General features: G+C 44.0%; 1 protein-coding gene across 2 annotated transcripts; it reads left to right on the top strand.

Moving 5' to 3' along the window:
- Positions 1-11: 11 nt before the first annotated feature.
- On the top strand, positions 12-23852 carry NARF (nuclear prelamin A recognition factor). Of its 2 annotated transcripts, none has more exons than XM_077188246.1 (12): positions 12-30; positions 5854-5927; positions 6388-6468; positions 7315-7458; positions 9127-9259; positions 10791-10925; positions 15056-15174; positions 16127-16256; positions 16884-16956; positions 20340-20477; positions 21036-21193; positions 21756-23852. In XM_077188246.1, the coding sequence occupies exons 2-12, from the start codon at positions 5901-5903 to the stop codon at positions 21995-21997; spliced, it is 1380 nt and encodes a 459-aa protein (XP_077044361.1). In that variant the 5' UTR covers positions 12-30; positions 5854-5900; the 3' UTR covers positions 21998-23852. The 2 variants fall into 2 exon arrangements, with proteins under 2 accessions (XP_077044361.1, XP_054501346.1); XM_054645371.2 differs by lacking the exon at positions 12-30 and adding an exon at positions 5282-5363.

Here is a 23852-nt window from a genome sequence, read left to right as displayed (position 1 = left end):
ATGGCGCCGGGGCCCGTGGATGCTGCTGAAGTAAGAGCGTCGATGTTTCCTTGGTTGTTTTACTTTAGCGGTGCTTGGAAAGAGCAGAAACCTCGCATGAGCTGCTGTAGGGTGAGGCTGGGTTTGTGGGAGAGCCCCAGTGGACACAGTTGGACCGCGATGGGTGAGGCGGACATGGCCCCTTGCATGAGGGGGTCGGGGAGGGCAGGGGAGCCCTGGGGGCTCTCCCCAGGCTCGGGCAGCTCCTGCAGAGGCCAGGAAACCTCTGGGTTCTCGATGGCAGCACTTGGGGCAGCAGTGACACAAAGAGCCGGTGCTGTGCCCCAGCTCTGGCACAATGACAGCACGGCTGGGGTTGGAAGGAGCCTCTGGAGATCGCTCGGTCCAACCCCTGCTGACACCTCGAACGCGTCCAGGTGGGTTTGGAAAGGCTGCAGGGAGGTTTTGCCGATTTTAGGAGCCCTCTAAACACAGAGAGTTTAGTTTAGGAAGGAGATTTTGTTCATTCTGCACAGGATGCAAGGTGGACGTTTCCACACATCAAGCACACCAAAGCTTTTAACTATATACATTTTAGCAAAGACATTAGTGTTCACTGGCCACAAGTTACATCGTTCTCTTAGTAATTAGCATTCTGTCTTCTATTGATTAATGATCCACTTCTCATGCTAATACGTCTGCATGCTCAGGCTTTCCTTCTTGCAGGTGGGTTTCTTGTGTCTGGTTGCAGATTCCACCTGCCAGAATTCCCTTTTACCCAGCTGGAGCTGATTTCAGCTTAGCTGCTGAGTTGGCTTCATTTGTTTCTTCCTTATATTGGGAGTTCTTGCCAGATGGCCCCTAAATTCTGAATTCTTTGTGTCCACTGCCAGTGGGCATCCTTTTTTCTCAGACCTTGTTAACCTCTGCTAGGTCTGAGGTCATTAAAGCATTATCAAGCCCTAGACTTTTATAAGGCAATTTCACCAACAAATAACTTGTTTTTTCTAACACCTCGACATCACTTATATTTGCAAAGCAGAAATATCAGTGATAATCTTACAGGACTAACATTGATGTCATGAGTTTTCTGAATTGTACATCAGCTGAAGGCTTGGGTTTGAAAATCTGTTATTTGGGGAGGAAAGTTTCTAATTCACTTGAAATAAAGAGTAATTTTCCTGTTGTGGACAAATAGGCTGCATTTGGAAAATCTTTCATATTTCAGTCAAACACCATTCACATGGGAAAGCTGTTCCTGTTCAATCCATTAGAGCAACTGCTTATGTCAGGCAGGATGGGGGAAGTGCAGATATCTGTAGTTTAGCTTAACTTCTTAAATTATTCTAAGTCAGTGTGTAACTTCATCTACAAATTATATTTGGTCCTCTGTCAGTTGCACAGGGATGTCCTTCCTGAATGAAATCCTCAAATTTTGACTTTTTTCCAAACATGAATATCTTCTGGAGTGTTTGCTCAGGGCCAGGACACGATAGAAGTTTATTTAGCTGTTCTCAACACTATTCTGGCAAATTGAGATTTTAACCAGTGACTTTCATAACATTCCAGAGTGAAGATAGGGATAAAATCCCTAAAACACCCCAGAGTCCACAGTACAGACATTTAAGTGTAAGTACTGGAAAACACCAGCTGATGTGCAGTTTCTGTGTAAGAGTGTTAATGGGAAAGGCAGTGAGGAACTGCAAGAATGAATTGGCCTGCTTGTGAATCACAAGGTACCAGCTGCTGGATTTGGATGAGAAATAGGAAGTAATAAGTATCACGTGTGCTCAACCCAAACAAGCAGCTGACTGAGTCTTTTGGGAAGAAATTTATGTCTAATTAGCTGTCAATCAGTTTTTATGAGCAACTGGTTTCTCTGGAAACCAAATGTTAAGCTGTTTTGATTGATAAAAGACAAAAGGTTTCTTGTGTCTAGAGCAGAGTGAAATATAAGCAAGAAATTCATCTCCACTCAGCATAAACCACAAAGCAAATGATTTATTATTGTGTTACTAACTGCAAAAATATCAGCAACTCTCTACTCCTGCAGTTCTTCAAAGGTCTCACTAGGATAACCTGATATGACTTAATTTAATTATGAAGTTACAGAGAAAATTTTTTTCAGCCATGGGAAATATCACATACAAACACAATCAAAATAAATATGGCAAGGATCCTTATGAGCTTCTGCTATGCATTAATGATTCTTACAGCATTTTTTCTAAAATCTGGGGATTTTACACCAGCTCTTGGAAGTAGGTGAGTGCTGTTATGCCTACCAATAGAAAAAGGAAAAAGGACCTAAAGGACAGCATAAATTCCAAACCACTCCTGCAAAAAGAAAAACTGTTCTCCAAAATAAACAATTCAGGAATATGTGATTGACTATTTGTAGACTTCTTCCTCAACAATGTAAAAATAGAATCTGTGGAAGTGTTTATGTTCTATTTGTGTAGTAAACACACTTGTAACTTTTAAGTCATTGACCTAAACCCAAGAACATGCAAATAGAACAGAACTGGCCTTTATTTTGAATTAGTTTGACATGTCTGGAATTCTGGTGCTTTTTCCTATTTCAGACCATTTCCCTAAATATTCTTTTCTAACTCCTTATATTTTTTTTTCTCCCTTAAGGTCTTAGGAATTCAGCCATGCAATAAGCATGTGATCTGACTGGCATGCCAGGATAAATTCCCAGAGTGCTTGCTTGGAAGCAGCCACCAAATGCTTTGGCTGGGAGTGGAAATGAGCTCATCCCACAGGAGGAGCTGTGGGTGCTGGCCTGAGCTCGGTGGGAGCTGTGTGTGTCTGTGTGTGTGTGTGCAGCCTGCAGAGCACAGATTTCATCAGTTCACCAGCTGGTACTGCCCAGTGCTGACAGCTGGGGAGCATTTACAGCTGGCACTGCCCTGCAGGACCCATGCAAAGCCTGGAACACTTTGCAGTTGGTTTGCAGCAAGCTGTTTTCACAGGGAAATTCTTCTTTCTCCATTTCATCCAGGGTGTAAATGCTTCAGGTGCAGGGATAAATGTAACCTGGAGGCCAAATACATCCCCAGTGGCCATAAAGGAAGGGATGCCTTTAAGTGCTGCCTAGAGAGTGAGGCTTTTGGGAAGCAGCCCTGCAAAGGTGGCAAGTGTCACCTCCCCAGATTAAAGCAGGATGGTGCTTTCTTGTCTCAGGTTGTCAGGCATACTGGGAGGGTTGATCAAAGATCCACTGTTCTGTGGGAAATCCATAGTTAATGGAAAGCAGAGAGTGCTCCTGGCAATAAAATAAATGAGACATCGAATTATCCTATGATTTCACAAATATAACCTCAGACTGTGCACTGAAACAGAGATTCCTTGCACACCCTTCAGTTTGTATAAGTTTTAGCTTTTTTTGTTTGAATTTTTAAATTGAAATAAATCCAGGCATTCCTAAGATGAAGGATGAAATAGGGATACTTAATGTATGTACCTAAGGTGTCCTCAATATTCTTGCAAAATGCTTCCATTTCTATGCAGTTCTCTGTTTTTCATTGTGAATACAAGAAATATGGGGGGAAATTCAGTCTTCTGCCCTTTGATGATGTGCAGAAGAATGTGTTTAACACATTACTTAGTTCACCAGAGATCCCATCCCTGGAAACATTCAAGGCCAGGCTGGACAGGGCTTGGGGCAACCTGGTCTCGTGCAAGGGGAATTTGCACCCCCCTAGATGACCTTCAAAGGTCCATTCCAACCCAGACTACTCTGTGATTTTGTGAAATCAAAATATTGTAAATATGATCTGTGCAGTTACAGAAACATCCAAAACTGACATGTCTTTTGAAGAATCACTATATCAGTTTTGGATAATAAATGTAAGTATAATCAGAGTGTGAAACAGGAAGATTTTAGCTGTGCCTTTAAGTGCAAATCTCAACACATTTCTAATTTAGAACTTCCCATCTATCCTATCACCTTATAGGTCAATGCAGCTATAGCTGTTGTATCCTGGTGGAATAAGGTGCTTTTCTTGTATGAAAATACTCATCCAGAGGAACAAAAAAATGTCAGCTAATGCTGCATTCCAGCAAGTCTGTAGGAGATGTGAATTCTTAGATCACATAGGAATTGCTCAGGAGAGGTTGTGGTGTTTTTAAAAAGCTTGGGCTAATATGCTAATATAAAATGTGAGAGCATTTTCAATGAAGAGAGCAGAGGCACAGAAAATTATTACCAAAGCCATTACAATTTTTACCTCAAGCCAGGATTAGTGATATTTTTCCAGGGTATATGTAAAGCAGCATCAGCTTACTTTTCTTTAAGTGGTAAGTATGAAAACGTTTCTGTTTGCTTTCATCGTGGTTAAACTAAGGAATTCTTGATTTCTCTGACCTCAGTGATAACTCACCTATAGTCTGCAAATTAAAAAATATTTTTAAAAAAGCACTACATTCTTCTCTGGGGTTATCTTTAGTGTCCTTAACATGGAACAAGTGTTTAAAGCTGTGGTTTTGGGTAACAAACCTCTCTGACAGTGCCTGTTTCCAGCCCGTGTGCTCAAAAACCATCTGTGGCTTAAAGCATAAGATGTCAGTGTAACAGGAGGGGATTTACCAGTGCTATAGAAAAGTTGCAGTTAGGGCAGGAAATTGCATGTTTTTCGGAAGTTCTGTGGTTTAGTTTATAAAACGTCATTTTACACTTGAAAAACTTCTCTGTGTAGGCGTTTGCTTGTACGTGTGTGTTCATATGGCTGGGGGTTGAGAAAGGAGCAAAATGTTGATTGAACCTTTCTGTCTAAATCCTACAACCTGGGGTTCAGAAAGACAAGAAATCCTAAGAAATCTTGATTAATACTCCAGGGCCTTTGGGACTGTGGAAGGCTGATGTCTGTTCACTAATCCTGTTCATGAGGATATGCGATTCCTGCCTGGGAACACCATTGCTGCTACTTGTGTTTTGTTACAGGGATGGGAAATCGCAGCCTATCGGTTAAATAAAATGGTGATCATGCTGTATTTAGTAACTCGCAGAGTGTCATTTCACTTTAAAGCCATCAGGAAAAAACAAAAATCGAGGGGGGAAAAACCTTTTGTACGCTGTAACAGAGAAGCGCGTTGGAAAAAATACGCAGGGACGCTCCAGAGAAGCGGCGAAGCCTCGGGCACAGAGCCGGGCGCGGAGGGCAGGCCTGGGGGCTCAGTGCGGCCCGGGGGTCCCGGTCGGGATGGGGACGGGGACCAGGATGGGGACCGGGATGGGGATGGGGACCGGGATGGGGGCGCCCTCCGCGTACGTGCGGCGGCGCAGGTCCGCAATGAGCCCGGCGGGCGCGGCCGGGGGAGGCGGCGGAGGAGGCGGTGCCGCCCCGCCCGCTCTGCGGCCACAGGCACAGCCCCGGCGGCAGGTACGGCATCGGCGCTGCCCCCGGACAGGCTGCGCTGGGGCTCTCGGGGGGATTGCGCTTGTCGGGGATTTTTATCCCGGTGGAGCTGATGAGCTGCGGCTCGTGCCCGCCCGTTCTCCCGTTACCTCGGTGCGGGGGGCTCTGAAGAGCCGAGGGTGCAGCGGCGGGGGCTCCGCTCTCCGTGCGGGGCCCGGCCGTGCTGAGGGGGCACCTTCCCCCTTCCCCGCGGGGCTCGGCCAGCGCCGCCCGCCCCGCGTCTCCTTCGAGGCCGCTCGGAGCCGCCCGCAGCGCCGGGGCCGGCGGCGTTTGCGGGGTAATTCCGGCCGGGGGAATTGCGGGACACGTGAGCGCGGCGGGGCCGCCCCGGGACCGCCCGGCGGGGCGGGCGCGGCAACAAAGGGCGGCGGGGACGGCAGGGAGCGCATCGGGGGCCGCGCTGGCGCTGCTCGTGCGGGTCTCACCTCCCGCCCCGCTCTCTCCTGTCCCGCAGCCCCGGCGGCAGCACCGCGCGGCAGCCGCGCCAGGGCCGCGCCGCAGATGAAGTGCGAGAACTGCAGCAAAAAGGTGAGCGCCCCGCCGGGTCCGGGTCCTGCCGCCCCTCGGTGCGGGGCACACGCCGCGGCCACGGGGGGGATGCTGCCCGCGGGGACGGCCTCGGCCGGAGCCCCGGCGGGGAGAGCCGCGCTGGCTGCCGGCCCCAAGGTCACCGAGCTCCGCGTCCTCCCCGTGACAGCTCCCGGGGCAGCCCCGAGCGCGGTGTCGCCGGCGTGTGGCCGTGCCCGTGCCCTCCGCTGCTGCTGTCCCTGCCCGGGACAGCTCCTGGCCTTAACAAACCGCCCAGAACTCCCGAACCGAGGAAGCGGGGGAGTTCCGGGGAAATTCTTTCCATCGTAGCAATTGCACTTTGAACATAGGGTTTTGCATGTGTTCCACAGCGCTGTAAATAGCTCTGCCCGTGGTTAACGGCACGAACAGCTCTGCAAAAGTGTTCGTACAGAACGGCACATTTTATGTTTTGTTTCAGGAATGCAGTAAAAAACAGAAAAATGACGATACACAAAGTACATCTGTTGATGCATTGAGTTCAAGTGATGGCTCTGAAGAGGTAATGTTCCTTCTAAAACCTGTATTAGACCTATATTCTTTTGTTTTGTGCACCCCAAAGGAGGTTATAAGGAGGCAACTTTCAACTACTATGTATAACAATAAACAATAAGCAGTTGAAAACAATTATGAGCTCTTGTAGACATCCCTTAATATGTAAATCAAAAATCTTGTAAAAAGCCCTTACTATGCAAACACAAACCAGAAATTCTAAGTTCTAAAAATTTGGAGTGCTGAATCTCCTAAATCAAGTCTTCAGAACAGAGACAGAACTTACAAGAAGAAGAGTTTTGATAGTACAAGTGGACAAAATATCAACTGATTCTTTATATCCAAGTATTCATTCTTCTCAAGTGAGCTGCAGATAGTGTGAAACTCTTGATCTTACAGAATATGTTCAGTGCAATTGTAGGACTGTGTTCTCTTTGTTTTACCTCGTGCTACAAAGCCTAAGCCACCTTGCTGTTAGAGGCTATCTGGTTAAAGAGCTTTAATAGTTCAAGGGAAAGTTTTCTCAGTTGCTTGGTGAGTTGATGGGGACTGTCAGCTCTGAAGCACAGTGCAAATTAAGTTACTAAGCATATGGACTAGGGGCTAAATTTAGATTTTTGTTTACACTTAAACATGTTGCAGTTTCACAGTAATAGGAGGAGCAGAGCTATGATTGGGATGGAACATATTGTTTTGTTTACCTGTAAATAATCTTGGATGTTATGCAAGTGTTGTGGATTGTCCTGCTTTAAACTAAACAGCAAACTGTGTTTGCTTTTCATCTGGCTCATTACAGAGATGTTGAAAATCATTTGATCATTACTAAAAACTTGTTTACTTCTCTTTTTGCCACCAGAAAAATGAGTTTGATACATTGGCTAATGCTAAAATACTCCTTAGCGACTGCCTAGCTTGTGACAGTTGCATGACATTGGAAGAAGGAGCCAGAGTTTTCCAACAGAATCAGAAGGAATTCTTTCGTGTTCTCAACCTTAATAAGGTAAAGTGACCCAAACAATACCCCACTGTTTGCTCTGAGGAGGAGGAGCTCCACAATGACTAAGCAGCTTGCTTTCCCAAGGCAGATAATGGGAAGATTTCTCAGGATATGCTTTTTGCAAAGAGGAAGTCAAGCAACACAAATGTTAAAAATACTTAAAATAATTTTGTACTGGAGTTGCAAGGTCACAGCACTTAATGTAAACACCAGAGGAAAGTTCCTGCACCTGCAGAAGGGAAATTTATTGGCAATGTGATGATTTCATTACTGCACTAACAAATTATTCTGCAGTTCAGTGTTTATAGATATTCATACCTTCACTGCTAGGACTGTTCTGGGTGCTTTTGGTACTAATATACCCACATTATACAAACCTATAAAGACATGTGCTTGAAATTAGAATTCTTTTTAATATATATTCAACCTGACTACATTTTGTCCATATTCTTAGCAAACCTTGTAAGTTTTCTGTTGCTGTTTTATTTTCTGCTGAGTTCTGTTTTTTCTAGAAGTTAGTTGCTGTGTGTAGTGCTCACATCTTTAGAACCTGATATTAAATTAATTATTTTAGTTCTGCTCCAGACTTCTGTGCAAAAGCTACTAGAATTGAAACTTCTTGATCTGTACACATGTGTCATAACTATGGATTAATTACATAGTACTTGCATTTTCTTAGGAGTTTAATTGTCCATACAGAATGGTGTTGTTATATATGAGAAAATTAGAAGAGAAGGGGGGGAAAATAATCTTTGGGTCACATGGGTCCTGTTGAGAGGGCCTGAATCCTACAACAGCAAGGAGTCAGGTACCTTGATCACAGCTCCAGGGGCCCAAACACAAGCAAGGGGCAGCCATGAGCTCTGAGTCAGGAGCTCTCCTTGAAGAGTTCTTGTCCAGCATTTGGATCAGAACAGACTCTGAGCTCTGACCTTTGCAGGGTCACACTTGTCTGTAGCACAGGCCTGCTTTGTCCTCCAGGGGTTCCACTCTGAACCCTTGGCAAAGGGTGTGCACCCTGGTGTGGAAAATGTCCCAGCTAGAACACAAGATTAATCTTCAGCCAAATGCCACAGTCACTGGAGCTGCACAGGTCCACACCACACACTGGGGACTTTCATGGCATTCCTCAGTGCCTGCAAATGCTGATTTGTTGAGAGTCCCATCTTGCCACTGTCCCCCAACAACTGCAGTGATAAAAACACAGGAGCCTTAAAAAAAAAAATCAGATGTGTCATTTGCTGGGTTGTATTTACAGCTTTGAACACCCCTGCTTCTGTAAACATTCTTTGTAAATGTTTAAACATACAGCTCTTTTCCTATTTGCTAGAATATTTCATCCTACTAGAACATCAGAGGTGCTGAATGTCCTTAACTTTGCTTAGGCCACCTGGCATCCAAGCACAGAATTGTCCTAGGAGGAATGGGTTTCCCCTGAGTTCTATAAAAGAAACATGTACAGATGATTGCAGATGAACACTGTCAGGATCAGAGGAACAGCCTGTTCTGCTGCAGCTTGAGGCTTGTTTCACAGGGATTTTTATGATATGGCCCAGTGAAGCATGAGACTCTAAGGAATAACTCCAGGAATGGGAAAGGAAGGGAAAGCAAGGAGCCTTACCCTCTTTTAATGACTTTTTTTTTTTTTTCTCTCTTTGTTTCACTTACCAGAAATGTGATACCTCAAAACACAAAGTGTTGGCAGTGTCTCTATGCCCTCAGTCATTGCCTTATTTTGCTGCTAAATTCAATCTCTCTGTGAATGAAGCAGCCAAGAGACTCTGTGGTTTCCTCAAAAGTCTTGGTAAGTTTGCATTTGTTAATGGTGGTGAAGCAGAAAGGGAGGGATTATTTTGCTTTCCAGTCCCTGAAGGGGCTGCAGGAGAGCTGGAGAGGGTTTCTGACAAGGGCATGGAGTGAAACAGGGCAGGGTTAGGTTAGATTAAAGGAAGAAATGAGGGTGGGCAGGCCCTGGCCCAGCTTCCCAGAGCAGCTGTGGCTGCCCCTGGATCCCTGGCAGTGCCCAAGGCCAGGCTGGGCAGGGTTGGGAGCAGCCTGGGGCAGTGGGAGGTGTCCCTGGGGCAGTGGGAGGTGTCCCTGCCATGGCAGGGGTGGCACTGGATGAGCTTTAGGGCTCCTCCCAAGTAAAACCAATGGTGGGATTCCATTCCATGATGTTTTGTTGAACACTCCTGAAGTGCCCTTGCACAGCCTCGTTCAGAGTTTGAGCTCCAGGCTCTGTGAAGTTCCAGCCAGGCACCAGTGCCACCTCCAGCAGTGTGAGAGACACACTGGGGACATTCCCTGCTCACAGGAAAGGTCACAGAACAGAGGGACATTGTAGAGCTGCCTTCAAAGCCTTGGTACCAAGAAATCAGGGAGGGCTTAGTCACAAGCTCCCCATTATTGGAGAACTTGAGGGAGAAGGTAATTCTTACTCTAAGTTCCTTTCAGTCCTTTTGACTCATTCTATCTCTAGGAGATTCTCAGTTCTGGTTTTTTTCCTGTAATTTGAAATTACAAGAACTGTTGTATTTGCCTATTTTATGTTAAAGCTGTATTTCCTTTGGTCATTATATATAGAGTTTTAGATAAAAAGCAATAGACACTTTCCTTGTAAGTTTGGGATTTTTTAAATATACTTGAAGGAAAAGGGCAGTAATAAACCTATAAACTGTTTCCTTCTGTCTGTATCTATCTATATTCATTTTCATGGTTTTTTCTGATGCTTGTCTGTACCCAGTGTATATTCTTCATCTCAAAGCACTCCTGAGTTCTGGTGGGCCCCAGTTTTCCTAGAATGCATTTATTATCTAGCCTGACTTCTGTGGGGATGTGCTCAGTGTTACGTAGGCTCACAGGGAGTGTGTTGCCAAATGAGCAGCCAGAAGGTCTCTGCTGTGCTGGTGATATGCTCCTGTAGCTCTGCAAACAACTGGAGCCATGGCAGATATGCTGGATAGGATTTTTTGTGACTTCAGCATGTCCTAAAAAGAACATTTCTTTGCAAGAGTCACTGCATGTCACCCAGGAGTCGTGACATCCTGCTCAGTTGGGCTAAAAGTGACAAATGCAAGGTGCTCAGAAGGAAGCAGAGAATGCTTGCAGTGCTGCTGGCAGCAGTAGCCTCTTGGTGGTCCTTTTAAATTCAGAATGTAGATGTTCTTGCAGTGTATGGCTTTTATTTATGACTCTGCTCTTTGTGGAAATGTGCAGAGGGGAAGGAATATACCTGTTGATCCTTCCAGATTTTTCATAGGCCTGGAACTTTGAAAGAGGTTTGTGAGATGGGAACCATTCTAGTGATTCCCTGTCCTTTCTGCTTGCTTCCCCAGGGGTGCATTATGTGTTTGACACCACCATAGCTGCAGATTTCAGTATCCTGGAGAGCCAGAGGGAATTTGTGCAGCGCTACCAACGGAGGAACCAGGAGGAACATGCCTTACCAATGTTTGCCTCTGCTTGCCCTGGTGAGATCTGATTTACCCATCCTTCCCTCCCTCCAAACTGGAGCCACCAAGGAGCTGAGGAAAGGGTGGCTTCCTTTGGGAGCCCTACATAACTCAGAGCATTTTGGATTTGCTTTTGGGGGATGCCAAGCACACAGTGTTTGTTCCCAGTATCACTGCTCATCCTGAGTGCATTTCAGTGCCTGGATTGAGAATCAGAACTGCCATGGAGAAGTTTAGTGGGTGCTTTTTGTGTGTTCAGAACACAAAGTTTAACTGGGTGTTTCCTCATTGAAAAGAATCTTAAAGAACTTGGAATTAAACCACAGCCTCTGTTACCTTAAGCAAAGTTTAGAACTTGCCACTTAAGCCTAGGGGAAAGTAGCAAGTGACATTGCTTGTGATGGCTGTGAGATGGACATGTCTGACACTTGGAGAAGAATTCTCACATGAAATGTCACAGACTTGACTCACTGAGTGTCTCACTTCTGAGAACCTTGCACCTCAGAATGTGTTCTGTAACCTGCAAAGATGCAGAACATGCAGTCACTGCTTACCTTTTCCATTGTTAGCACAGCACCATTTCAATTTCAATAAAAAGGCACATTCCTAAAAAAGAAGTATCAAAAAGGAAGCAGAAGTAACTCCTTTGCCTAACACCCTCATCAGCTCCACCCTGAAGTTCATAGGGTTGCTTTTCAAAAGGCTGATAAAAATACCAAAATATTTCTTGCTAGCTTTGAAATAACTCAAGTGGATTGCATTTATTAAAGAAATGTTAGAGTGATGATGAATTGCAGTCAGTGATCCCCAGAATCTGCTGTTGTCATTGATTTGAAGTTTAAATACAGCTCCTTGAGTTATACTTGTATTTTTGTTTGTTCTGTGTATTTTGTAGTGGAAATATCAGGGTTATGCTTTAACTACTACATATATGTATTAAATACATGTCTCTTTTTTTCTGTTACTGTTATCTTAGTGTAACCTCTTATCTTCAGGAGCAGACATATCATATATTGCTTTTTTTCATGTAAAACCTGTGCAGCTGAAACACTCCCATTACTTAGTTTTGTTGTCTTGTATGTGCTTTAGGTAAAATTCAAACCCTGAGGATTTCTTTTTGAATTTCTGAGATAATTTAAATTTGTTTCATCTGGAAACAGAGCTCAGATTATCTGCTGCTCTCAGTGGAAATACTTTAATATAGTTAATGGAGCACTTTCCTTGTCCTTGTGTGGTTTGCACAGAACAGTTTTTGGTGTCAGTGCTGGTTTTGGTGTCAGCTCTCTGCTGTGATAGAGGTGGTAACAGCAGCATGGGAAACTAACCCAGAATATCCCTGGCAATCCATTTTGAAAACATGGTATATTCCTTTGTCAGCAATTAGAGAAAGCAGAAATCCTGATTAGTCATCTTCCAAGTGAGGTTGTTCACTGGGTTTCCTGTCCTTATTTGTCTGTGTGCATTTTCTGTTCATTTTTCTCTTTCCTCTTTCTCCCCCCAGATTACATAAATTAGTCCCAGAGCTGTTGTTTACTGAGTGTATTCAGCACAAAATGGTTTTTATATAGCTCTGTAGATGCAAGGTCAGTGTGACCTCAAGTATAAAAAATGCTTTACTCTTTTTTATCTTGGTGTGTGACTTTGCACAGAGCTATCACCCTCTGCAGCAGGCTGGGGTGTGCCATCTACCATGAGCAAAGAGCAGAGCCTGCACAGTCCTGAACCTGAGAGAAGCTGATTTCTTCTCCCTGTCTTAATTTTTCACCTCCTGCTACTCTCTGGGCAGAAAATGAGCTCATTTTGGGTTTTCCTGTTGAAAGAACAGCAGTGTTACTACTGATAGTATTTGTAATATCTCAAAGGAATCAATTCCCTTCCTCAATGTACTAAGCTGGTGAGCAACATGCAGCATTTGCTCTGGAAAATCTGGGGTTTTAAGGCTCTGCCAACCTCTGTGTCCCCCCAGAAAAGCCAATGGGCAGACTTGCAGCAGCAGCAGGAAAATCATAAAGTATTGAGGACTCTGATGCTTTTGTCCCAGTCAGTGAATTTCCTTTTCCAGGAATGAGGTTTTACAGTAGCAAAAGTTTGCTTACTTTTTGCACTTCCTACAGATTCATCCATGCATCTTCATGATCTCACCAAAATACCACATTCTGAGCTACAGCTGCAGGGATTTCCATGGTCATTTCTAGAGCTTTCTTGCTCTTTGATGGCAGCAGAAGCCAGCAAATGGCCAAGAATCCCAATGAATCCATGGAGGGTGTAGGTCTGGGTGAGTGCTGCTGTTCCCTGACATAGGCATGGGCTCTCTGAGGTTTCCCTCAGCTCAGCCCTGTGGGGAGGGGACACAAACAGCAGTGTGTGATAAATTCACTCACCCAGGCTGCCTGGACAATTAACCAGTGGCTAATGACACTGATGATCTTTGGGAGCTGCAGCTGGGAGACACTTGTACTGCAAGGACAGAAACAATTGAAGGAATTGCTCAGACAACACCTGTCAGAAATCTCCTGGAATTTAGGGAAATTTCCTTATAGGCCATGGCTACAATATCAAAACCATTCCAATTCTATGAACCAGCCTCATAGCAGGAGTGCTGGGGTGATTAATGGTGAGTACAAGTGTTTTAAAAACTGTCCTTGTTTTGTTGGAAGCAGTTCTTGAGACTAAAGCCATTTAAGAAATAGGATGTACCATCATGCAGAATATGCTAATAGGGATTTTTATCAAGCACCAATAAATTCAGCTTTTTTGTAGGTAATGTCTTGGACTTGAAATCCCAGTTGAAGGTGGACTTTAGGCAAACTTCAGTTCAGTCTTGCAATTCAATACAGTCCTGATGAGTGAATCCATGGTCCTCAGCCATTCCTGCAGCAGAAATGAATGCTTGTTGAAGATGATGTGTGCCTTTGAGGTTTTTTATGGAAACCAGCTTGAAGTCTGTGCAGAACAAGAATTGGGAATATTTAAACAGCTGGAGGATCCTTGGGTTTCCATAATATTTAGCACCTTCTCATTTTCATCAGTAATGAAAACTATTTCTCTGCTCCAGAGAGACAAATAATCTGAACACTGCTTTGCATCCCAGTTTTGTGCTGCTGTTGGCATTTGTGGTATTGTTCTGACTTACACAGCACCAGGTGTTTTTACATAAGTGGTAATTTCAAGCTTAAAAGTTAACCTCCAGGTTTTCCCCTTCCTGGGCAGCATGTACTGCACAGCAGTTCCTCTCTTTTATGTAATCACTAATTTGCATGAAGACAAAATGTGTTTGGTTTTGTTTTTTTTTACCATTTCTTAGCACCAAAAGCAACACACCTGCCTTGAAGGCTGGGCCTAACTCTGCTGCACAATGTGGGTGTCATGTAGATGAATAAATCTCCAAACTATTGCTGTGAAGGATTCTGGGCTTTTCAGTGAGAGCTCCAGAGCCCAGGAAAGAATTGCACACCCTAAATCCCCTGATTTGTTCATTTATTGGGGGAATAATCCAGCAGTTCTGGATGCTGGGGTGCTGTGGGTATCCACAGCTTGTCCCAGCTGGAATGCTGAAGGGGTTGTGAGAGAGGGGGTTCCTGAGAAACTGAGTTCAGAGTGCTGCATACAGAGAGATTCCAGGTGGTTCCTCTGAGTGTGGGGTGTTTCTGCAGGTGTGGCTACTCTAACAATAGTAAAAAAAGCCATTTTTTCCTAGGCTTAGTCCATGTGCATCTTGTGATAATGCTTTCATGTGACTCTTCTGTTCTGGGGGAGCAGGCTGGGTGCAGGGATATTAAATCTCAGGAAATACCAGGTTACAGTTAAGCAGCCAAACAGTGCCTTTGCTGTAGAATGTGGTGATCCAAGGGCTGAGGTCTAGAAGGTCAAATTTCTGTTAGCTGGGGTCTTGTTCTTTCTGCTTTGTTAAATCTGTGCATGAGGAAGGGGCAGCAGGTCATGGAGTTCACAGTGCACCTTGGTCTAGAATTCCTGGCACAGTGAATCATTGACTAAAGCATTAAGAACAGAGCCCTGAGGTTTCCTAGGGCTCCCAGCCTCCACAGTCCTGTCCTCCCTGGTGTGAAGGTGGCACCATTTTCAGGATGTGCTGTGCTTGCTGTGCTCCTGGCTCACTCCTCTGTGCCTGTGATTTTTTGTGCTTCCAGGCTGGATCCGTTATGCTGAAAGGGTGCTCACCAACCTGGTGACCTCTCACATCTGCACTGCAAAGTCCCCACAGCAGATCATGGGCTCCCTAGTGAAGGGCTACTTTGCCAGGCAGCAGGTGAGTCATTCTGATTTATTTGTACCATTATATCCTTCTAAATAGAGCAGAAGGGCTTCAAGACTGAGATACAGATCTTAGTGTATCATATTTGTCCTTTGCTTGAAGAAGAAATGGTGCTGTGTGCTGTACAAGTGCCCATGAGAGAGGAATGTACAAAGCACCTCATTTCATACATCTTCCTACATTATTATTATTTCCTACATTATTATTATTTCCTACATTATTATTATTTCCTACATTATTATTTCCTACATTTCATCACACATTTCCTACATCACTGTGAGCTGGCAGCAGTCCTTGCACCCCCAGTGCAACATGGATTTAGATATTTATGGATAAAGTTAAATCCATAGCAGTTAATGGGTTTTTTTGTGAAATGCTGCCTGTGTAGTTCTACAGCACAGCCAAAGCAGGAGTGGAGGAGAATAATGTGGAAATTGTCCTGTTAACCTAAGCTCAATAAAAGCTCTGTATCCTTGGAGCTAACCTTTTTATCTCCTCAGTTTTGTGCATTGAAAAAAGTGCTGTTCTTGACATCCCATACCTAAGAGGAGCCACAGGCACATTCAGCAGGGAAGGGTCTGCACGTGGATAGACAAATTGTGAGGGGCTTGCTCTGGGTGAAAGGGAGTGGGTGACAGCCAGAAACCAGGACTCTGAACTCCTGACTTGTATTCACTTTCTAAGGCAATCAAAAAGCTGCAGAAAACGTGGAGCAAATTCTGAGGGAATTTGCTCCAGCCAGGACAGTGACTTTGGAAGTTTGTTGCTGATGCTTTCTGACTTCTGGCAAATCATTATCTGTGTGAACATTCCTTAAATTTAATGTAGGGTCTTATTCCTGGGATTGCCTGCATGAGATTTTTGTCACTGTTTTTGTCCCTGTCATCTTTCAAGCTGTCTTTTGCTCTTCATGGAGTTCACATGTGCTTCCTTCTGTATTCCACAGAACTTGTCTCCTGATAAAATTTTCCATGTGGTTGTGGCACCTTGTTATGACAAAAAGCTGGAAGCCTTGAGAGAAGATTTCTACACTGCCTTGTATAATTCAGCAGAAGTTGATTGTGTCCTGACATCAGGTTAACTTTTTTAAACTTATCATCTATAAATATATAAGGGAATCACTATTTTTAGAATAGCCTTTTTGCCAGAATTTGCTTTTTTTCAAGTCTGCTTTAGTCATAAGATTGACTTTTTTCTGCTTTAAAAATTAGTACATATTTCTGTGCTCCTGGCAGTACAGGTACTGCCCAGGGAAGGCAGAGTGATGCATCCTTTCCTTCTAGGTTGCTATTCATCTAAAAAAATCAGGTATTTTGACAGCCTGTTAAAGAAGCTAAAAGTTATTCCAATCCATATTTAAAACAATTGTCTGGCTTGTCTATGGTCATTATTTTATTAGGAATTATTCCTAATTCATGGCACCACTTGCCTTTTGGTGAGGTTCTTGTCTTTAGCCTTAGTGTCCAAGTTTGGATATTTCCAGACTTGGCCTAAGAGGAAGGCTGAGGATCTAAGCAGATTTTGGGCAGGTTGAGGGCCCCTTTTCTTTGGGGCAGGAAGTTTCAGGCTCTCAGTCACTGCAGCAGGAGCTGGAGAATGTGACACAAAGCACTGGCAGCTGTTGGGATGTTGATCTCTGAAACAGAGGCACAGTGGGCATTGTGCTTTGTGATAAAAGTGAAATGTCGTGTGTTTTCCTACAGGTGAAATTGTCCAAATAATGGAACAGAACAATGTGTCAATGAAAGATGTGACTGAAGTAGCTGTAGATAGTTTGTAAGTAGTTTTGTTGTGGATTGCTTCCTTGTTTGGATCACAAATGACATGGTGGAGCAGATTCAACATTGTTGGATAAAGCTCTTTTTTGACTTACAGATGGGGCAACTGAGAAGCATTTTACAAACTTTTATTCTGTTTTTAGTCTCATGAGAAGGGTGAGACCATACAGATGTTATAATTCACACCATCACAATCAGAAGCCAACTATTTCTTGATTATAATACACTACAAGCATTTCTTGGTTTATCAGTTTTAGCTACACTGTGTTGTAAATGTCTTAAAGTCACCATCTAAAATTACTCCTTGTGGGTCATACTACAATGCATTTTTATAATTTTATTTCTCTAAACTATCTAGTCTTATTGTAAGGTCATCTTTTGAAACTTATTTTTAGTTCAATTTCTCTCTTAACAATGTCTGGTTTATTCTATGGTATTTTTAAGTCAGTATTCCTTATTTTAAGGTTTGCATTCAGGTGTACACCATGTGAGTTTTCTGTCAAAGAAATTAGAAGAAAATAGAAATTTTTTAATAGAAAATTCCTTTGAGAATTTTCTATAAACCCATTTCCCACACAGCATAAATGTAAAACTGCTCAGAAGAATGTTTTTTCTTTTTAGAGAAAAAAACAGCATCAAAGCCTTAGTATACCACAGCTTCACCCTTATAGAGTGGCCAAACCCACAAAAATATTCTCTTATATATTCATTGCTATTTATAAAAGTAATATGAAACAGATAATATCAAGCTGCATGTACTGTCTGAATGTAAAGCAGATAATTTGAAATAATGACCCTTATGCAGTAACTCTTCTAAAATTTGACTTGAAGATTTGTGTAGCTCCTGATAGATATTTAAGAATTACTGTTTATTTATTGATAACTATAGATGATTTGCAGTTATAATAGATGTGACTGCAGGAAGTTCAAGCTTTGCTAGTGAGTGTGGCTGGCTGGGGGTGCTGGCCCTGTTCAGAGCTCTCTGTGCTCCTTGTGCAGAGCCCCAGGCCAGTGCTGGGGCTGCCATCTGCCCTGGGCTCCCCTCTCTTCCACAGCACCATCCTGGCAGCAAATTTCCACTCCCCAGTCTGGTCCTGTAGATGGTAGGAGCAGCACCCTTGCAGGAAATGTAATGAATTGGATTTTAAACTGAGGACAGCAGTCAGTTCTTCAAGATTAGATGAAGCTGAGCTGTGTTTGGGAGAGAAGCACACAAAGCACTGGAGAGGTTTTGTTTCCATTTTCCATCCCCTGTGCTTGGCTCAGGGAGCAGCCTGTGTGGTGTTTAATTCTCAGACTTGGTTCCAGAGGCTGCTCTCCCTGATCTTTGTTCAGCTGTGACAGATGTTCCTTGGTGCCTTTCCAGAGGGCTGCTAGTGGAGCAATGAAAGTGCTGTCTTGCACAAAACAGAAAGCTCTGGAAGTTTGAAAAATCCTTTTCAGCTCCAGCTAGAATCCTGCTTGGACCTAGAGGGGAGAAATTGGAGTGGGTCAGTGGGAACATGCTCAGAGCTGTGTTTGTAGTGCAGCTCCTTTGATTGCCTCTACCTGAGATTGTCACACAGAATGAGAATGAATGAAGTTCTAGCAGGAATAATCACAGAGACACTCAGGTAATTCTGTGTCAGAATCACACAGAGAGAGGCTTTTAATTCTGTGTCAGCCTGTCCAGTGAAAGGCCAAGCTGTTCATTAATGCTGGTTCATGAGCTCCATTTATAGAATCATGGAATGATTCTGGAAGGAGCCCTCAAGGATCACCCAGTGCAGCCCCTGGCCCTGCCCAGACCCCCAACAACCCCACCCTGGGCATCCCTGGCAGCCCCAGGGCTGTGCCCATTCCTGGGGAGCCTGAGCAGTGCCAGCACCCTCTGGGGGAAGAAACTTCCCTAAAATCCATCCCAAACTCCCCAACAACCCCACCCTGGGTATCCCTGGCAGCCTCAGGGCTGTGCCCATTCCTGGGGAGCCTGGGCAGTGCCAGCACCTCTGGGGGAAGAAACTTCCCTAAAATCCATCCCAAACTCCCCAAGAATCCCACCCTGGGCAGTGCCCAGCACCCTCTGGGGGAAGAACCTTCCCTAAATCCATCCCAAACTCCCCAACAATCCCAGCCTGGGCAGTGCCAGCACCCTCTGGGGGAAGAACCTTCCCTAAATCCATCCCAAACTCCCCTGGCACAGCTGCAGCCATTCCATGGGTTCTGTCACTGTCCCAGAGCAGAGTTTGGAGCTGTCCCTCAGGAGCAGCTGCAGATCCTGGTGAGGTCTGGCCTCAGTCTCCTCCAGGCTGAACAAGCCAAGTGCCCTCAATTTCTGTTGAAAAATAACGTTAATTTTTAAAAGGACCAATCTTATAATTCTGGTTCAACTTTGAGACCTAATGACATAAATTCTTGCTCTTCTGGGGTCTTTAAAGTAGATCTTGCAGAGAAATTTAAACAACTTGGAGTCATGTTCTTAAAATGAGCCCCAGCAGAGCAGCAATTTGTGATAAAGTGCTGGGTATTAAAGCAGTTCTATGAATGGGGGCTCTTCAGAGCTGCTTTTACCTGGGGGAGAGGTGAATTTCCAACAGCTGCCCTTGGGATCTGAGCTCCCATTTTCTCTCCTGAGCCACAGTGTAGCACTTATTTCCAGTGTGCACTCTTCTAACCTGGCTGCAGCTCTACTGGCTTGGTCTGATTTTATTGGCACAGTGTTACACACTGTGACACAAGTTCCTAAAGCAGAACTGTCAGCAAGGACTTGTGGCTTCTGAAGGGGTTTTGTATTCTCACAAATTATTGGCTCAAAAAATGACCATTTCTTTCAATATTCTTATTTAAATAATTTTTCCCCGTAATGGCTCTTGAGCAGTAAAATGTTGTTAAAAAAATCTTCAGATTGTGATGAAGGTGCATTCTTATCAATTACTGTTGCTTGATATTTCTCAACATGGAAAGCCCTGCATCTTTTTTTTTAATTGATTTTTTTTCATCATCTCACTGCTGTCCTGAATACTTTACATTTTTAATCTGTAATTAATAAAAATGTAATTAATAAAAATTTCATCAGTAAAATTTTACTGATGAAAATGAGAATGTGCTAAATATTATGGAAACCCAAGGATCCTCCCTTGTTTAAATACTCCCAATTCATTGGGAGTATTGGGATTCATTGGGATTCAGTGCTACAAATATACAAAATACTCCCAATTCGTACAAATATACAAATATACAAATACTCCCAATTCATTGGGAGTATTGGGATTCATTGGGATTCATTGGGATTCAGTGCTACAAAACACTTTTTGGTGGGGGAGACAAAGAAGAGGAGAAACACACTATTTTATTGAAGTGACAGAATGAAATTTTTGATCTTCCATTTTGTTGTTCCCTAAGGTTTGATGGCTTAAAGGAGGGAGATGTAGTAAGGCATGATGGCAAGAGATCTGATGGTTACCTGGAGCACATTTTTAAACATGCTGCAAAGGAGCTTTTTGGTGTGGATGTCAAGGAGATCACCTACAAAGCACTAAAGTAAGTTAAACTTTTGTGTCCTTGTTATGTAGAATGGGTGAGCTAGAGCAGAAGAGGGAATTCCCAGTTGGAAGGGACCCACAGCAGTCACTGCTCCAACTGCCTGAGCACTTGGACAATAAGTTCAAGCATTTCATTGAGGGTTTTGTCCAAATTCCCCGTGGGCACTGAGAGCCTTGGGGCATTAGCAAGGAGCTGGTCCTGCAGCCCAGGAGCTTCCCCTGCTTTGGGTGGTGCTGCAGTGACAGCAGTCCCTGCTAACCTGCCCTGGTAGGCACTTACAGGCTCCAAACCTGCTCCAAACCTGCAGGGCTGGCACTGTAAAGCAGCTCCTGCTGGTACTCATTTTATTAAACATTACCTGCACTTCAAAATAAAGTAGAATTCTATTATAAAGATTCCACCCCAATAACCCAGTTTAGAAAGTGAAAGAGTTCACCTTGATCTCACTGTTACACTTGTCCTGCTCCCTTTGGAGCATCTGATTACAAACTGGCACAGTTGGGTTGTTCCTCTGGGAATGCAGGGGGTTAAAATGTTCTCTCTGTGTCTTGACAGGAACAAGGACTTTCAAGAAGTTACCCTTGAAAAGGATGGGGAGACAGTGCTGCGTTTTGCAGCAGCTTATGGCTTCAGAAATATCCAAAACATGGTCCTGAAGTTGAAAAAAGGAAAGTTTTTCTACCATTTTGTAGAAGTCCTTGCCTGCCCAGGAGGTAAAAATAATTGTGGATCTGCAGTTGTTCTGCATGTGTACCTTGAATCTCAAAGGAAAGCTGCCTTACTGGCAGACACTTCATTTCATTCCCTCTTAATTCTCTTCTTAATAATCTAAAATCTCACTGTTTATTGAAGGGTCCAAAATACCAGTTCCAGGTGCAGGGTTGGCTCAGAAATTGATTGAGTTTTCTAAAATTAGTCATGATATTTGTTCTCTTCTGACCTATAAATAAGTGCCAGCACTGCACTGCCAAGCCTCAGAGGATGCTCTGGAATGGTGGTTGTCAAGGGCAAGAAAAGACAAGGAACATAATTAGGATCATAAAACCATGGAGAATGCAGAGAAAGATTTGTGATATGGAAGCCTCATTTCCATTAAGATGAAGTTGATACTGGAGTCACTTTAGGGTAAATACAAATTGTAACAGCTTGGGAGGAAGCTTAAAAAAAAACTTCCTTTAGAGAAGTGTGAAAAAAGAATTCTGAGTTAACAGAGACTTTTTTTCATATCAAATCTCCATCACTTTGCATCTTTTTAATTTATTTTTTTTCCCTAAGGGTGCCTCAATGGGAAGGGCCAGGCCCAGAGTGAGGATGGCAAACCAGACAGAGCCCTGCTGGCCCAGATGGAGGAGGTGTACACTGCCATTCCTGCCAGGCTGCCAGAGAGCAACCTGCACGTGCAGAGGATGTACCAGGACTGGCTGGAGGGCATGGACTCCAAGAAGGCCCAGGACACCCTGCACACCTCCTACAGTGCAGTAAATCAGAGCACCAGCAGCCTGGACATCAAATGGTAACGACTGCAGGGCTGTGCTGGGGCTGCAGGGCACCACTGGAACCCTGGCTCAGTCAGGCTCTGCCCAGCTGGGGCTGCCTGGGGAGAACCAGGGCTTTGCAGAACCACACAACTCCAAAAGCCCTGGTTCCTGCCACTGCCATTTCACTTTTACTGTTTGTCATTTCCTGCATACAGTGGATTGCTTCATTCTAAGCTTGCAAGGTACATAAGCCCTTTGTGCCAGGGACAGGGAGTGAAATTCATGATCAAGTGACTCCCTGAAGTGAAGGTTCACTGCACAAAATGGGCTCCTCCAAGAGGGTGAGATGATTTTACTTCTAGGTCTGCAGTCCCTGTCAACACAGGAATTTCAGTGTTGATGCAGTTGGGATTTACTTACCTTGGTAAGGAAAAGCCCTTTTAAAAGACAAGTCAGTATGTGGAGAGATGTAATGAATTTCTATAAGCCTTGTATCCATAATTCAGCAAAAAATACTCAGTTCCAAACTAGCCACCATTTCTTACTGCTGTAGTGTCACAGAATGCTTCACACAAACTGAATCTGGGAAGCTAAAGCTAAGTGGTTCATTTAAAATAGTTCCAAATGGGTTGGTTGGTACAAAAAGAGAACTTTCTTCCCATGTAAGTTTTCTGCCAAGCTTGCAGCCAGGAGTAGTGGTGCTCCTTGCTTTGGCTTCTCTCTGAGAGTGGAACATGCCCAGATTGTTCTTTCATTTGTCTCCATGTTGAAAGACTTCTGCAAAAAAATAACTTCCTGGGGTGCCTCTGAGAAACAATACTGAGCAATGCTTGTGAGCTCATCAGAGTTAGGGTATGTTGGCATCAGGATTTTTGATGCACTTATTTTTATAAATCTGCTATAGAGGTTCATTTAACAGACATTGTGAAGTGGTACTGCCATTCAGCTTGTCTGCAACTTCCCCAGTTGTCAGAGTTACTCAAGAATGTGATGGACAAAAGAAATCAAGACTCCTGCCAGACTTCTTCAGATCTTCCTGGTAGCATCAGACCTGTTCACAATTAATGGCTGTTTGAAGCTAGCAAAGTTGTAGCTTTCCTTATGCAGCCTGAGTGTGGATGGGCTTGTTTAACCATTTCATGCAGTTTGAATCAATCTTCTTGCCAATTGCTTCAATATTGCTACTGCTTGTATGAGTCCTGCAAAAACCTGTGAGTGTTTAAAAGGCACATTGAACCTGGACACAGTGGAATGGGATGGAGCATCAGGGGAGGCAGGGCAAGAGCTGGCCTTGGCTAGACCAGGGAGGCTGGAAAGGAGAGAGACAGTGAGGTGTCACCCTGCTGATAAAAACCAGCTCTCTTCATGGGAAGCTGTTAAAAATTGCAGCTTTCCACTGGACCTCCACCTAAATAACAAACCATTACACTTGGAGGGAGATTTTCTTTCAAGTGCAAACAAATTAATTTACTGCACTACCTGAATGCCCACAATGAGATTATGCCCATGAATTACAGAAATTAGCCTTTGCAAGTTGTTCCTTGTGATAAGAACCATATTTCCTGTGGTGCAATATCAGAACATCCACAGAAATCTACCTCTGTACAGGAAGGGAGTCCAGGAGCTGTGGGAAGTGCTGTGTGGAGCTGGAAGTGGAATAGGTGTGTGCTGGAGAAAGTGGGGGTGTTGTGGGACATTTCAAACCAGATCACTTTCAGAAGCAACATCCACCTCCTTCAGTCTGATTTTGTTCATCTGCTGTGATTTCCTCCAAAAACTCCCCCAGAATTGTAATGTAATAAATGGTCCTGTTCTGTTTGTATAGGCCTGTTTCTCTGTATATATGGTTTGTAGCTGGATGCATGTTTAAATTATATCTCTGCTGCTCTTTGTA

The sequence above is a fragment of the Agelaius phoeniceus genome, chromosome 19 (genome assembly GCF_051311805.1).
Source record: "Agelaius phoeniceus isolate bAgePho1 chromosome 19, bAgePho1.hap1, whole genome shotgun sequence".
Lineage (NCBI taxonomy): Eukaryota > Metazoa > Chordata > Aves > Passeriformes > Icteridae > Agelaius > Agelaius phoeniceus.
The sequence above is the reverse complement of the archived record's forward strand: the minus strand, read 5'-3'. Positions and strand labels throughout refer to the sequence as shown.